This window comes from Ornithodoros turicata, chromosome 7 (assembly GCF_037126465.1).
Source record: "Ornithodoros turicata isolate Travis chromosome 7, ASM3712646v1, whole genome shotgun sequence".
NCBI lineage: Eukaryota > Metazoa > Arthropoda > Arachnida > Ixodida > Argasidae > Ornithodoros > Ornithodoros turicata.
In genome coordinates this window covers 44,605,155-44,621,550 of record NC_088207.1, presented here as the reverse complement: position 1 = coordinate 44,621,550, position 16,396 = coordinate 44,605,155, and the positions used below count along the sequence as shown (strand labels likewise).

General features: G+C 43.4%; 1 protein-coding gene across 2 annotated transcripts; it reads left to right on the top strand.

Annotated features, from left to right (window-relative positions):
* The first annotated feature begins 19 nt into the window (after positions 1-19).
* Positions 20-15,460, top strand: LOC135401220 (F-box only protein 11-like). Of its 2 annotated transcripts, none has more exons than XM_064633497.1 (14): positions 20-264; positions 2,731-2,784; positions 3,194-3,364; positions 3,459-3,606; positions 4,283-4,445; positions 5,246-5,530; positions 5,601-5,819; positions 5,962-6,099; positions 6,783-7,000; positions 7,368-7,757; positions 9,862-10,301; positions 11,491-11,599; positions 12,577-12,675; positions 13,129-15,460. In XM_064633497.1, exons 1-14 carry the CDS (start codon positions 165-167, stop codon positions 13,256-13,258), a joined length of 2,664 nt encoding a protein of 887 aa, XP_064489567.1. In that variant the 5' UTR covers positions 20-164; the 3' UTR covers positions 13,259-15,460. The 2 variants fall into 2 exon arrangements, with proteins under 2 accessions (XP_064489567.1, XP_064489566.1); XM_064633496.1 differs by having other exon boundaries at positions 21-264; positions 3,456-3,606.
* The last annotated feature ends 936 nt before the right edge of the window (positions 15,461-16,396 follow it).

Below are 16,396 nucleotides of genomic sequence, written 5' to 3'. Positions count from 1 at the left end.
GCAAAAACAAATGTGGAAGCGTTGTTACAGAAGATGTTTAATCACGTGACCGCACCAACATCGAACAAGAAAATGGCCCCATACCAAGGTTGATGGGGGTAGTTGTCAGGATTTCTCTTTGTTACGGCGTGGGAAGCTTCTTCCGCCCTGTTTTATAACACACCATGTCCAGTGCAACTGCAAGGTCGTCCAGACAAACAGTGCGAAGAACTCGGAAAAAGGGCATAAAGCGTGGTGTGCTAACCCCAAGAAGTTTCGGTGAAGGTAAAGAGTGCTTTTGTGCTGATGCCCTTTTTTTACCGTGATTAGGCCTAGGATTTGTGCAATACTTCTCATGTTTGACTGTGATTTTTACGATTGCGCTTCCCTTAAACCATGCAGTACTGTACATCCAACTTATACACTGTTACCGGGTGTAAAGTTTGTGTTCTGTATCACAGATGCGTGCTTTGAGGACCGTTTTCCTTATGCTGCGATAAGTTCTCCTAGCTGTTTTCAGGCCTGTGAGCGCTGTGTGTATGCAATATTACCCAGATACGTTACTGCGCACGCAGTTTCATGTAACATCGAATCCTACGTGTAATATGTGGTGTAAATATGCAGTACAGGTCGTACCGACAAGTTCGCATTGCGTGTATCCGTACAGAAAAGTGGCGAAGTCTCGTCGGACGACGGGGTATAGCAAGATCGATACACGAGAGTTTACGGGCTTTACGAGGACGCAGGACGATCGAATTGTGTTGTAATCGTTACTATTGAGTCGTGAAAGGGACACTTGAGATATCTCCGACATGTCTGTTGTTTATGTTGTCCTCCAATGTTGATGGTGGCGCGTTACAGGATAAATATTTCCCATCGTCACTGAGCTACCGCAGCAAGCAAGGCGAGCGCTTGGGAAGGATGGGCAATCTGCGATGTGTAGGTTTAGGCCTACTTAATTTTTTTGCACCAGCTTATTTCCTACATTGCGACTGCAGAATAGAGTTAAGGATGACGGCGCAGTTGAATATGCGCATTTCATTGGTGTCTAAAGTTTCTGGGCGACTTCTAGCGTTAATCGGCTGTTTACGCGTGCCGTATTTCGGCGGATGCAGATGAGTGACAGGAAGCTGCGCTGTGCGCAGGTTACATTAATGGGCCTGTGAACTTTACTCGCTTATAAGTCCCAGCATGTTGTCACGTCTTTGAACACATAAAACTCGTATTTTATTTATTTTTTGTTAGGGAACCGTGCCTTTAAACACACACATAAAAGGGAAAAGATATGACACTGCTGCTAATTTTTGCTACCTTCACCAAGTAACTTTCTCTCCTATGCTTTTAATGCCTGATATTCCAGTGTTATGCACAACATCATAGCAGCATGATCAGGTGCAGTTTAGTGGAAGATGGGTATCATCTGATAGAACACCAGTGATTTGTAGGACTAACCATTGCAGATCGAGCATGAAATTATTTTGATATCTCAAAGCGAGCGCCTACACTGAAGGGTATTCGCTGTCTCTGTATATTGTCGATCACTGGTACATGCCATAAGCATGATTATAAATTAGCAGCATTTTGTAGAATTTTGGCACTTTCCCAGGTCTTGTGAAAAGGGAACGGTACATCTGATGTTGAAGGTGTCGCTTTACTGCTGGACAGGGCGTAAAAATGCGTTAATGGATGCTGGAATTTTGTAAAGTGTTGCATGCATATATGAGGCACTTCATGAATATATGTGAATATAATTTTTTAAAAAAAGTACAAAAATTGTCAAATTAACCCACAGTGACCAGTGCGTTTAAAATATCAACATCCCCCACAGTGGAATAAAGGAACAGCAACATCTCAATGTACTTTAAATAGTGTGTAGTACTCAGTGTCTGTGCGAGGTTTGTTGTGAGTGCAGCTGAATCATGGTCATGACCAGGACGGTTTAGTTTGCGATGCATGTTTCGTTAATGGACTTTCGTAGGGTTTGCTTATAAGGGAAAGTGAGGGCGAGGCTTCAAAATATAATATATCTACCAAACATCATTTATGAGGTACAGCTATTCCCGTGATTGGCATTAAAAAAGGGCATTTGTATCCAGTTTTTTGCTTTACATCCAGGTGCAAACACATATGCTTTCTGGGGTGTTTTTTTTTTTTTTTTGTTGTTGTTAAATAGAATCACCTAAACACAATAATAACAGAGAATGGAAGTCCAAATTCCGGGCAGTTCTACTGCCATTCTTCCATTATTCCGAGAGCAGGTGATGCTGCTTGCAGCAGTCTGAAATACATAAGGTAATTTTGGCTTGGTCAGGTACTTTAGCTGCTGTTATGTATTCCTGCAAAATGTTTCCTGCCAATGAATGAGGGTACACATTGTCATAAAGATAAGTCACTTACACTAGAGGACATGGGGAGCTTACAGTGGTTGTGACACTTTGCCCTAAGTTATGCTAGATAAATGTAAATGACAGTTATTTACACTGGCATGAACCTCCAGGTTTTACAGCAAAAGGGGTAATAGATGCGTAGAATCTTGGCATCAGGAATACCAAAACTGATCCGCCGGTGACATCATGGCAGTGAGACAATGCGAAGACATCGATAATTCCACACTGTCATGAAACAGTGTTGTAGGTTCACCAGATGAGAAAAATGTGTCAATTCTTGCGGCACTTTTATTTGATCTGTTATTGTCTGCTTTTACAGAGTGGTACTTTTTTTTAGTGGGTACTTTAATGGGTACTTTTACAGATCTCAATGCAGAAGAAAGCCATGGAGTACCTGAGCCTGGATCTCAAGAATGTGGTAAGTATTGTGAGTTATGCCTACATAGAAGTTATCATAGAAGTTATAGAAGAAGAAATGCTCAGCAAGAATGCATGTCGATACTTCAGGTGACAAAATGGTGTTGTAGCTACTAATCTGTTGGTGTCGGTCATGTTAAAAATTGTTTGTTTATTTATTTATTGAGCCATCAAGGGATCGTGAGGCCATTACGTGAGGGAGTGAGTATCGATAGTACCAAATACATCACAATGACAAGATAATGATGGGACACAATTGCAAAGGGATTACAAAAAGACTACAAGCAATAAAAGTAAATGTTGACAGTCACAAAAAACAATTTGTTCATGGCAGCTGTGGGCACGATCTAAGAAACAGCAATATTGTATAATAATTCTTTTTTTTTTCTTTTTTTTCTTTGTCTGACAAGCTGCCGTGGAACAGACCCTTGTAAATGTTGCTTTGGGTTTGGGGGGAGCAATGACCCCCCACCAGCCTCCGTATGACCTCCGTCGCAAGTTCCATGATGGCGGCCCTCCATCCTTACCCCGGAAACGGCAGCGACGCACACCTTCCTCATCTCAGGGCTCTTCTAGTGAAGGTGAGAACAGCCACTATGGCAAGCAGCTGCATTCTGTCAGTGTGTTACAAGTGCCTTGTGTCCAATGATTTGTCCCTGTGCTCAACTCCAGCAGAGGGCAGCGGTGCCGCCCATTACCTCCTGTATGAGGTACCTGATGAGGTGCTGCTTACAATCTTTTCCTACCTTGTGGAGCAAGACCTGTGCCGTGTGGCTCAAGTCTGCCGTCGCTTCCACACAATCTCCAATGACACAGAGTTGTGGTAAGACGCAGTTGGTACTGTGTGCTCACACACACACAATGTCCCCAAGGAATATTCTAGTGGAAGAAAAGGGGACAACTGCTTACAGTTTCACCGTGCCTTATTGAGCATTCGCATGGTGCCAAAATATTGGAAACAGTCTACTGCGCACATAGCAGACGACACCATCGGCCCTGTCGTCTGCTACAAAATATCTTATGGCTGAGCCGTAGTATATTCCCCATGGTTAGATCTCTCCCAGCATCTTCCACTGGAGTATCCTGGGGAGTGTCACACATGTGAATACATAACCTTTGTGTTTTCAGGTATTGTATGTCTTCAAAATTGGGGGGGGGGGGGTTATTTCCAGAGCTGGAAAATAAATAAGATCGTGTGATATGAGATAGAAAAATAGATTTCTGAGTGAAAGAAAAAAAAAAACACTTCATGCATTTGACAGAACAGAAAATGCTGAAAGACTGCACTGAATGCAGTGTTCTCCATTGACAATGAGTTTGCAGTTTGGCAAGTCAGTTTTTCGGGGGGCTTTGGGTGCAAATTGGAGGGGGGGGGGGCGCTAAAGCAAGTGCTCTCATCCACAAGCACAAGGCTCTATGAATACACATTTACTATAACATTGTACTTTTTTTTATAAAAATAGTGGCACAAACAACTCTATTGTCTGGTTGAATTTCAGGAAAACATTGTACCAGAGTGTATATGAGTACGACCTTCCCCTCTTCCACCCTTCGCCATGCAAGTTTGAGTTCGTTTCTCCTGAAGAGTCAGATTGCTCAAACCCTTGGAAAGAGAGCTTCCGTCAACTCTACAGGGGAATCCATGTGCGACCACATTTTCAGGTGAGGTGTTTCTGCACAGTTTTCATGGCAGCTGCCGGGCGTGCCTAGTAGTTGTGTGCGATTCTGTCTTCAATGCAAAATTTATTTTTACGCTACTTCACTCGGAATCTGCATGGCTGCACCACCACATTATAGATGTAACGGCATCCAGTGCTGCACTTTGAAACATTGAAAAAATTGTCCGTCAGAAGAGTTGATCAAGTACACTTTGGTTTGAAGTCAAATTCTTTAGCATAGAGCTACGGATGGGGTGCTGCTGTGTGCATGGTACTTAGAGCCTGAAGTTTTAGGGTTTTACCTGATTCTTCCCCGAATTTGCACCCCGAATTGAAGGTTGCCTGTTTAGAGTGAAACCCGATTTTTACCAGGCAAATTGCCCTCTCTGGGATGTCTGTAGGAATGCATCAACTTACTTGTTTGGCAGAAAAATGTAGTTACATCACCGTTTGTACCAAGTCGCTACAGTTAGTTTGAATAAGTGAGCCCGATTTCTCCTCGATTTTAGCGCAATGGAAGTTTCTTCACCCGAATTCGCATTAATTTAGTGCACATGTTTATTTACCCGATTTTTACCCCCCGAATTTTGAAAAAAATATTTCCCGAAAACTTCAGGCTCTAATGATACTGTCTCTCTCCTATTTCAGTCCGAACATTTGCTGATGTCATTGTTACCCTCTTCTGCTGTGCATCACGCATCATGCTTGCTATATTACACATCGCTCGTAGCAGCAACTTTTGCTGTTTTTTAGTGCCCGTGGAGGAATGACCGTCGTCATCAGTCAGACTTGTGTTGTGCGCAGGCTCAATACGAGGGTCAACCCCAGAGATACCGGGGGCGGAGCATCATGTACTTTGACACGATTGAGACCGCTTTTACGCACTCTGAAGAGCTGGAGAATCCTCTGATCTTTATTCATGCTGGCACCTACAAAGGCGAGTTCCTCATAGTCGACACCAGCGTGGCTCTCATAGGAGCAGCACCAGGCAACGTGGCCGAGCATGTCATTCTGGAGAGAGACACGGAATCCACCATCACATTCGTGGAAGGAGCCAGGAGTGCCTACTTGGGTTACGTCACGCTCAAGGTACTTGGATGACATTTAAAGGGCACAGAGTAAGAAGCATTGCTGCAATTTGTGCCCTTCATGTTTGCAGTTCACACCAGACATAACGTCGTCCGTGCCCCACCACAAGCATTACTGCCTAGAAATCAACGAGAACTGCTCCCCTACGGTTGATCACTGTATCATCCGCAGCACCTCGGTGGTGGGTGCTGCCGTCTGTGTCAGTGGCAGTGGGGCGGAGCCAACTGTGCGCAGCTGTGACATCAGCGACTGCGAGAATGTTGGTCTTTACATAACAGACTATGCCCAGGTGAGCGTCACTGTACTCTGTAAGCGATCTGGTCTTTTGTGACGGTTAATGTTAGCAATGCTGTGTTGTGAACCATCAATTTTGTCCTCTTTTTTTCTGATATGTCGTATTCACTCTTAAGATATTCTGTGCTATGTTCCAGGGAATTTATGAGGAAAATGAAATCAGTCGCAACGCTCTTGCGGGAGTTTGGGTTAAGAACCACGCAAACCCAGTAATGCGTAGGAATCACATTCATCATGGCAGAGATGTGGGAGTGTTCACGTTTGATAACGGTTTGGTGAGTCAAATTTGACATTACAACCAGTGGCTGCGTTAGTAGTGGTGAACATCAGTTACGAAGGGATTCATATTTTCATTTTCTTTCTTTTTTATTTTCATTTCATTTTATTTTACTTGTTTTTGGATACAGAATGGGGTTCAGGTACAAAAGGCGAAGCCTGACGTGGTACCTGAACCATCACCAGTCAGTAGCGCCTGTTAGCACATAGCATATGCAAATACATGAAATGCATGGGTGCACAATACAAATAGGTGACAAGATAAGTAATTTCTCAGAAGCAGAAAGGTACAAAACCCGTGTATAATGCTACAGAAATTAGTCAATGTGCAATGCTCTACTTCTGCGCTAGATAGTTCTAGATAGTCCTAGATAGTCCTAGATAGTACTAGATAGTCCTAGAGTGTCCTAGAGAGTTCGAAGTGCCGGAGTTACGACTTCTCTAATACAGTATGGTGGGACTCTATCTACAAGATTCATCTTGTTCATATTTGACGAAATTATCAATTTCCTAGACTGTGAGTGGGTTAGGGAGCTTGCACATTGCTCTCACTCACACATACTATAACTTGGTACTCACGTCCCAGGAAGACTATGGTTGGCACGCACAGGCTCTGTGCCGCAGAAAATTGCTGCTCTCTGTGTGGTTAACCATTTCACCTGTGTTCAACCATTTGCTTCAGGGACACTTTGATGCTAATGACATCCACAACAACCGTATCGCGGGCTTCGAGGTAAAAGCTGGTGCCAACCCTACTGTGGTGCGCTGTGAAATCCACCATGGCCAGACAGGAGGCATCTATGTGCACGAAAACGGCCGTGGACAGTTCATCGAGAACAAGATTCACTCCAACAATTTTGCCGGCGTATGGATCACTTCACACTCCAATCCTACCATAAGGTAAGTGGGAACGGTTCCGGAGATTTTATACCTGTTTCTTTTCTCTTTTTTTTTTATATAGAATTTATGTCTATCTGAGCATTTATGTTGCTGACACTGAAGCAATTCCATGTAACGTTTCAGCATTACGGTTTGGTGCAGAGTTGAATTAATTAAATTATCGGAGTTAATATAGTTAACTAACTTGGTTAATAAAGTTTGTTTAATAAATGTAATTATATCAAATTAATTCAATTATCAAAGTAGATTCTACGCTCGAAACTTTGTGGACCCCCGGGCCATTGGGGAGAACCCTCCCCTAAATTTCTCTTTCCCCTTGGTGGTACCATTTTTAGGGTGCACATTATTTCTTTCTCTGTCATTGCAGGCGTAACGACATATACAATGGTCACCAAGGTGGTGTGTACATCTTTGGTGAAGGGAGGGGCCTGATAGAGCACAACAACATTCACGGCAACGCGCTGGCGGGCATCCAGATCCGCACCAACAGTGACCCAATTGTGCGCTACAACAAGATCCACCATGGACAACACGGGGGTATCTACGTGCACGAGAAAGGTCAGGGGTTGATAGAAGAGAATGAGGTGTATGCCAACACGTTGGCCGGAGTGTGGATCACGACGGGGAGCACCCCGGTGTTGCGGCGGAACCGCATTCACAGCGGGAAACAGGTTGGGGTGTACTTCTACGACAACGGCCATGGCAGGCTGGAGGAGAATGACATCTTCAACCACCTCTACTCAGGAGTTCAGATCAGGTAATTGAAGTAATTACATAATAGCATATAGATAGGGCCTGACTTTTTAGGGTTAAACCCGTATCCGCCCGATATTTACCCCCCGAACGAAATCTGTAAAATTCGGGTTTAACCCGAATCTACCCGAAAACATCCGGGTCGCGTGGCACACTCATAAGCGTGCATTAAAATAAAGTTTGATAACATTGCTAAACATTAGTTCCATGTTAAGACAAATTTTTATTAAACAAAAAAAAATAAATAAAAAAATCACCCGAATACACCCGAATTCCTGACGACAGAATATGCCGTAACGGGATTTAACCCGAATACACCCGAATTTTCAAATGAAAAATATCACCCGATATTTGCCCCCCGAATTTGGCCAAAAATAAAACCCGAAAAAGTCAGGCCCTACATATAGAGCATCTCTAGCTTCCTTGGCTGTAGTTGGCTTCCAAATTATACTTAGTGCCTTGTGTGTTTGGGTTAAGTCCAATTTTTACCCCCGATTTGCATCATCGTCACATAAAGTAAAATCACACACATACACGTGCACACGCACACACACACACACACACAAAAGTGGAACTGGTCAAAGTGCAATTTCATCCACCTATACGGGTCCAGGAGAACGCTGAGCACTGAGTATCGAGCACGGCTGCTCGACATCTTATGTTAGTCCAAAATGTGAGACATTCTCTTTGCTTTTTTACCTGATATGTACCCGTGTAGCCAAGTTTTACGCTGTTGTACAGCTCCCGAAATAAAACTAAATTTTTACCCTCGATTTTCAAAGATATAAAACATGAGAACACACTGGTGTATCTATACTCTTTAGCAGAATCACAGCATTTCTCAGTGCCTGTGGTTTGCATAATATCCGTCTCAAGGAGTGGAGCACTGGGTTCAGCCAGCTCCTGTTTTGCTATTCTCAGCCTCAGTGGCAGCAGTCTGAGGAATTTTCCCAGCACCCCCACATCCCCCCAATTGTCTTACAACCCCAAATACTTGCATAAAAGGTCAAAAAGCCTGAAAATATAGCAAATATGGGAGTCACACCCCCATATGGAATTCCAACACCACCTGCGATTGAAATCCTGAGTAATCCCCTTTCTTTGGTGATGTCCACTTAACCTTCCTCTCGTCTATCGCTCACCGCAGCTGTCTATACCCCCATCAGGCTTTTAATGTGACTGTAAAGCCTTTTTTTTTTTTTGGGGGGCAGCTATGGAGGGGGTATATAATAATGTGTCTAATTGGTTACATGATAATATTCTTGCATGTGGAAGGGGCAACCCCATGGATCGCCACTGTCAAGGGCACAATACAGACCTCAAGACTTATTGTATTGTAGTACGGTAATCCTATTAAAGTCTTCGCGGCATCGGTGAAAAGAAACCGAGGAAGTGAATAATTGCATCATTTAAAAACAACAAACGTTCAATAACAATTCCACGCCAGATTAACTGGTGCTAAGCAATTGTGTACATGTACAAAGTTATGTTTGAAAATCCCTTTGTTTTTGCTACATTGCTTTTGATTGATGTTACATGTGTGTCATTGACATAAGCTGGAAGAAAAGCCTGTTCATTATCAAGCAAGGCTACTGAAGGGACCTTGACACATCTGTCCTCCTTATCAGTGATTAGGAAAGCTTCCAATAGCTCCCTTTCAATATCAGTTCTCTGTCTCCCCTTTGTTATTGTTTTGCAAAAGGCATTCCAGCCCCTGGTTCTGGTGTGCTCAGCTAAGGTTCCGTCCTGTGTTGTAACTTTGTAGCTATGTTCACATAACCTGGTGTTCAAACATCTTCCGGTTTGTCCTTTTTTAGGTTTTGCCACATGACAAAGGAATCTCATAAACACATTGCATTGTACATGGAACAAACTTTTTTATGCTTAATGTAACAAACCTGAAATTCCTCCTTTACAAGTTCGCTACTTTAACGGTAGATTTAAGCTTGAAGTCTCAGTAGGTTGCTTCCGGGTTGTGTTGTGTTGGGTTGGGTTGTGTGCGTGTCCGCCCCGTCCCTTTGGCACTTGATCTAGAACTATGATCCATCCCCAACAGAGTGTTTTAAAAAATAAATGAGCTTGACAGTTGTGTATTTGTGCTTTCACAGGACGGGAAGCAATCCAATTATTCGGCGGAATAAAATCTGGGGCGGCCAAAATGGTGGAGTGCTGGTGTACAATGGTGGCCTGGGAGTGCTGGAGCAGAATGAGATATTCGACAATGCCATGGCAGGGGTGTGGATCAAGACCGATAGTAACCCAACGTTGCGTCGCAACAAGATCTACGACGGCAGAGACGGTGGCGTCTGCATCTTCAACGGCGGCAAAGGGGTGTTGGAAGAGAATGACATCTTCCGGAATGCCCAGGCTGGAGTGTTGATCTCCACGCAGAGTCACCCTGTGCTACGCCGCAATCGCATCTTTGATGGATTGGCTGCGGGAGTGGAGATAACCAACAATGCCACAGCCACCTTAGAGTTCAACCAAATCTTCAACAACCGATTTGGGGGTCTCTGTCTTGCAAGTGGTGTGCAGCCCATCCTTAAAGGTGACCTTGCTTTGGGAACATTCTCTTGCAGTTTTTACAGTCTAGTATGTTTAGAGCCTGAAGTTTTAGGGTTTAACCCGTTTCTTCCCCGAATTAGCACCCCAAATTGAAGGTTCCCTCTTTAGGGTAAAACCCGATTTTTACCCGGCAAATTTCCCTCACTGGGACATCTGTAGAAATGCACTAACTTACTTGTTTGGCAGTAAATGCAGTTACATCACCGTTTGTACCGAACCAGTACAGTTCGTGTGAGTAATAGAGCCCGATTTCTCCATGAATTTTAGCATACTGGGAGTTTTTCCACCCGAATTCGCATGAATTTAGAGCACATGTTGATTCCCCCGATTTTTACCCCCTGAATTGGGAAACAAATATTTCCCGAAAACTTCAGGCTCTAAGTATGTTACATGTACTGCTTGGGTAGTGATATGATACAAAATATTTAGCATTTGAATGAATACAGTAAGACTCTCATTAATTCAAACTCCAGGGGACCAGGGATTTTTGTTTGAATTAATCGGGCATGCATCTAAATGTACCCCACAAGAGGATATTGTGTCATGGTGGCATTACATTGTGGTATGGTAGGGAATGCAGTTTTGTACGCTACAGGAAAGTGGCATTGCTTATGGGTACTGCTGATCACCTTTAATACTAAACTATACTGTTCCTCGCACCAGATAGTCGGACTATCACTGTGTGGGTAGTGCTTAGTGAAAGCAACATTGCGTTGGCCATTTTCTGCGTCAAGAAAGGTTTTAAAACGCTGTGAAAAGTTTGAATTAAGCAAAGGCACTGTTCGAATTGAGCAGTTTTTCAATGCCCGACAAGCATAGCGGGCCAAACAAAAATTCAAAATTTGTTTGAATCAACAGGAAGTTTGAATTATCGGGGCTTGAATTAACAGAGTCCACCGTATTTATTGCAAATCAATGTTTTGTGTACCAGCTTGACTTTCATTTGACAACCCATAAACGCAAAAGCTTGCTCAACCAAGATGTTGCTTATAGACATTTGTGATAGAGATTGTGATCTATCGGAGCTTCAAAGGACTTGCAATGCTCTTCCCTTGTGCAAATAACCTCACTGTACAGGAGTTCACCGTGGAAGAGTTTGACTGTACTTTGCTTTTCTGACTGCTTTGCTACAGTGCAAATGTTATTAACCTTGCTTCATTCTCCGTAAATAGGAAACAAAATATTTGACAACCATAATGCGGTGGAGAAGGCTGTCAACAGTGGCCAATGTCTGTATAAAATATCCAGCTACACAAGCTTTCCCATGCACGACTTCTACAGGTGAGTTTCACTCGCAAGCCCAGTTGGTGGGCTTGCGGAAATATGTGAGAGTTATTGTTGAATTCGTGTATTAGATGCGCAACGATTTTTGCACGCTCAGAAAGTTGAATTTATACACCTGCAAGCCTGGGCTTGTGTACGTGAGACATATCGTATTCAGCATTATGCACCAAAAATAGATGCTGTCTTCTATCATCAGTATGCTAGTAGCCTAAGTATTTTGCAGGAAGTTGTTTTCAAATGATTTAAACGATGCACATATGCTGAATATTATTAATTCTTTTTTTTTTTTTCTTACGTTTGTGCGCAAAATGTTGTTGGTTTGCCATCGATTTTTGGACTGCCTGAGGGCACTAATGCTGCTGGCGGATCGGGGACACGTTTGCCCGTTAAATGTCCACAAGTCCATTTCTCCTAAAAGCGATACTACTACCAGAAGAAAGAGGAGCAAGGAATGATGCCGCTTGCCCGTCGTCTGCAAAGCAAGCAAGCAAGCCTCTTTGTTTTAAGGGGTTCAAAACCCTTCCTGTTGACTACACAGCCTACACTCTTGTATGATTTCTACAATAATTTAAATTTATTTTATTTCGGGGCTATCGTGTAGGGAAAAGGAAATTCATTGGGTTATGTGCGTGTGAACGTAACTTTTTTTTCTTAAACTTAACTTTTCAATCAGTTGTTGCCTATAAGGAGCTTGTCAATTCTACGTGCCCCCCCCCCCCCCCCCCCCCCCCCCCACACACACACACCAAACAGCTGTACACAAGCTTGTAAGTGCGAAACCCAAGAGCCTCACTACTGCTGTACAGTGCCTCTGAAGGTGCCACGTTTCTGTGTGATCTGGATTTTCAGTTGCTGACTGTAGTACACAATGACAGGACTACACCAGTTGCAAAGGTCTTTCAAGATTTGTGTGGTTTCTTCTGTTCCATTTGTCGGTTTCTGCATGCTCAGTCTCGTTGTTTTCTTTCTTTCAGGTGTAAAACATGTAACACAACAGATCGTAATGCAATATGTGTCAACTGTATCAAAACGTGTCATTCTGGCCACGATGTGGAGTTCATACGTCACGACAGGTAAGTACCCAAGTGGCACGGGCTTGCGAGATGTGCACCGAGCTCCCTCTTTTGTTGTGCTCCTGTTGCAGAAAGCTGTATTGCATTTACAGCCCTTGTTAGTGGCACACAATTAAGGCCCCGTGTTGTAGGGTAAAACCTGCTTTTACCCCCAATTTGCATCATCATCATTTAGGGTAACTAGCTAACAAAGTGCAAATTCAGAGCCAACACACTAGAAGACTTTCCTTCTGAAGATGTTCCACATCTCATGTTTGTATAAAACGTGAGCTTTTTTTTTTTGCCACCTGAACATTTGCTTTCCCACCCGATATTGCCCGATTTCACCCTGTTTTACGACCCCCGAAATAACACCCGATTTTTGACACCGATAAAAAACAAACAAACATAAAATCCGAAAACGCTGGTCCCTACGCGCAAATGTATGCGAGTGAAATGTGGATTTTCCTGCAGGTTTTTCTGTGATTGTGGAGCGGGCACACTGAGTAATCAGTGCCAACTCCAAGGAGAGCCCACGCAGGACACAGACACCCTCTATGATTCTGCTGCACCTATGGAATCCCACACGCTCATGGTGAACTAGTGCGGGACAAGACTATGAAGTAATTTTTTTTTTTTTTTTTCGCTGGCTGAAACATCGAGTAGTGGTCATGTGCCAACCGTCGCAACATCTGCCTTGACAAACGGCGGAGAAGATGCGCTTGTCCTGGCCGCCCCCCCCCCCGTGGCCACTCCCCCTTCACTCTCAAGATGGCCAGCCCTGTACAGATTGCACTCTTTACAAAAATATCTTAAGGAGTGAACATCGTCGTCCACCTCGGAGTGGGAAAAAAAGTGACGTGCGTGCGGTGTGGTCCTCTAGATTTTCTTACAGAGAGAATTGTTCACCATTCCGCAGAGTGTGTCCCAAGTAGGGATCGCAGAGTGGATTAACAAAGTGCAGTGCAACAACAGGCATGACATTAGCGGCGCTTCTTCCCCCCCACCCCGTGTGCTGTTTTGTCCCACTTTGGTTCTTGGACCTGCATCATACCCCTGTGATCACCCGCGACCTCACTCCCACACCTACCTACCTGTGCAATGCAACTCCACTGGACACCCGTCAAGAAAGTTGCACGAGTCGAGAGCAACCACAGAGACACACGAGGCACAGACAAATCGCTTGCATGTATCGCAGTGCGGTGGCACACCCTGCACGGTGCAGTTTTACGTACCACTGTAAGTCTACTGTGTGAGCAGCTCTTCGTACTGTTCTCCTCATCACGACACACTTACCTTAATCAAATCACGAGGTGTAGAAGGAACAATGAATCTGGTGACCAGATTTGCCTTTTCCTGGAAAACAAAGAAGAAGAAAAAAAAAACAAGAAAAAAAAGTGCCAAAATATCTAACACTTCTATTCTGTCGTCGATGCTCTGTCTGTCCGCAGCTATTCTGATTGTTTTTGTTTTTTGCTGATTGCACGGATGAAGAAGGCATGCACTTTTTACACACATCATTATCACTCCAGCATCGAGGCTGAAAGTACGACGCACGAGCGGGTGCTGTGCCAGTCCTTGTCTTCTCTAATCCGGATTTTTATGGTTTCCTGCAGCATCTCTGGAAAAGTTCACCACAGTCATCACAAGTTATGTACCTTACTGCAACTTACTAGTCTATAGCAAACTTTTCTTTTTTTTTCACGTTTCATATCTGATGGACCTCTCATTTATTTATTTAGACACTTAGCAATACTCTCAGAATTTGTTGAGTGCTTTCAGCAACGCTTCATTAACGGAAATGGCAATGCATCCAATGCCTTTGGCCATGGAGTTTTGTTTTTGGCAATTAAACGAAAGGGCAACGCTACATTATCATTGCAGATTGTTTCATTGCACCACCTGTTACTTCAACGTTCCTTTCATTGTGAGTTTGCCACCTCAACGGACTCCGAACAAAGCTTTTGATTACCAATTGTATGCCAAGTGACTGGTGTGCAGTACCCTCGCTAAGTGTTCAGGATTGGGAGTAAATTTGACGTCTGCAAGATGTGCAACCGGCTACTTTTGAGTATGGAATGTCATAAAATGACTAAACCTTTGAACGTTTTAAATACGTTGAGCGTTGAGTCGTGTATATCCAGGGACTGTCGGCTAAGAATTTGCCACGCTGGACTCTTGCTGGTATTCATGCTGCTGACATGATAATGAAAGTGATGTTTTTTTTTTCACTTCATGACATTACAGCACCGATGCAAGCAGGCTTTCCCTCAAAAGGTCTGGGAATTGCTCAAATGTACATACATCTCCACGCCACTTTGACTCGCAGAATAACCGACTAAATAAGTGCAATGTAATAGTGAACTCACACGGTAAGCTGCCACACTTTAAAAAAACACGGTAAGGGTTTTATACCTGAAACATGTTGCTTCCATCTAACAAAAAAGACACTTAAGCCTAGCTGTGGCCATGCAGCGAAAACAACAACAATGCATGCATGCACACGCATTCTAACCTTCGGAGCCGCTGGAGTCCCCCGTGAGATTTGTGAGGAAGCTGTTGGTGCAAGGGATACCTGTTCTATGCAACCAGGCCTGTGGTCACATGCAGCTGCTGCCCACCCCTCCTGGAGTTGCACGCCCTTGCTTTCATCATTGTGCCCTCCCCCCCCATCTTATTTTGTAACCATGTTATATATTATGTATTTAGTACTGAAGTGGAATGTGTGGAACCATTTCTGTGAAGCTGCGAGTGTTAGCTGCATTACGGCAATTCGTACAGGTAATAAAAAGTACACAACACTGCAGTGCATTGCTTGGATGTGTGCATCGCAAGTCTGCCACCGGCATTCTAATTGACGGGTAAAAGAAGGTACAAAGTGTTGGAACGAACTCATTTATTACTCTTCAGCATTTGATCAGTGTGGTGGTTAACTGATCTGTTAACTGATTAGACCTCTCTGGTTAATTAGGCCTTTCTGGTTAATTTGTTGTACTATTCTTACAACGTGCAAAGCCCGTAGTGCAAAATGTGTGAATGTAGGGACTCTAGCCAGGAGAGATACTAAAGTTAATATTTGATTTTTCCACTGATCATCTCCCTTATTGCTCGTACTTAGTCATCAGCATAATACGACAATTAATATGCATTACAGTGCAGCATAACACTGATCAGCATAAATGCTACTGAAATGTGATTCACTAATGTGTGAGCCAGAAGTGAAATCTATTGTACAAGAAATATAACTTATTTCCAAGTAATGAAACATTCCTTCTGCAAAAGTTTTTGATTTGTACAGGGGTTACCTGCTATACTGTCTTGTCATGTACTTGCATTGTCTAGAATGGCATCGGTACCCCCTTTCAGGGGTCCATCGTCCACAAGGATGGTACTTTCATTGAACAGGTATGAAATTTGCTATCACGTTTTCATCACTTAAGCTTTTTCATATAATGTGGAGTCTTCAATTGAACCTACATATATTCAATCTTATTCAATGTTTTTGCTGCAATGTTATGTAAATACCAGAATGTACATGCTAAAGAAAATTTAGGACCGTATTACAATTTATTGACCTGCTACAGGAGGGTAAGAAATGAGAAATGTGTGTGTGTCAATGGGATGGACAGCTACCAGGCCTCTTGTGTAGCTCTAATTTTTTTACGAGGCGGACATGAACGTTCTTTCTACCTCACGTGACAGTGTCAGCAGTGCTACTGAGCATTGTAATCGCCAAAAACGT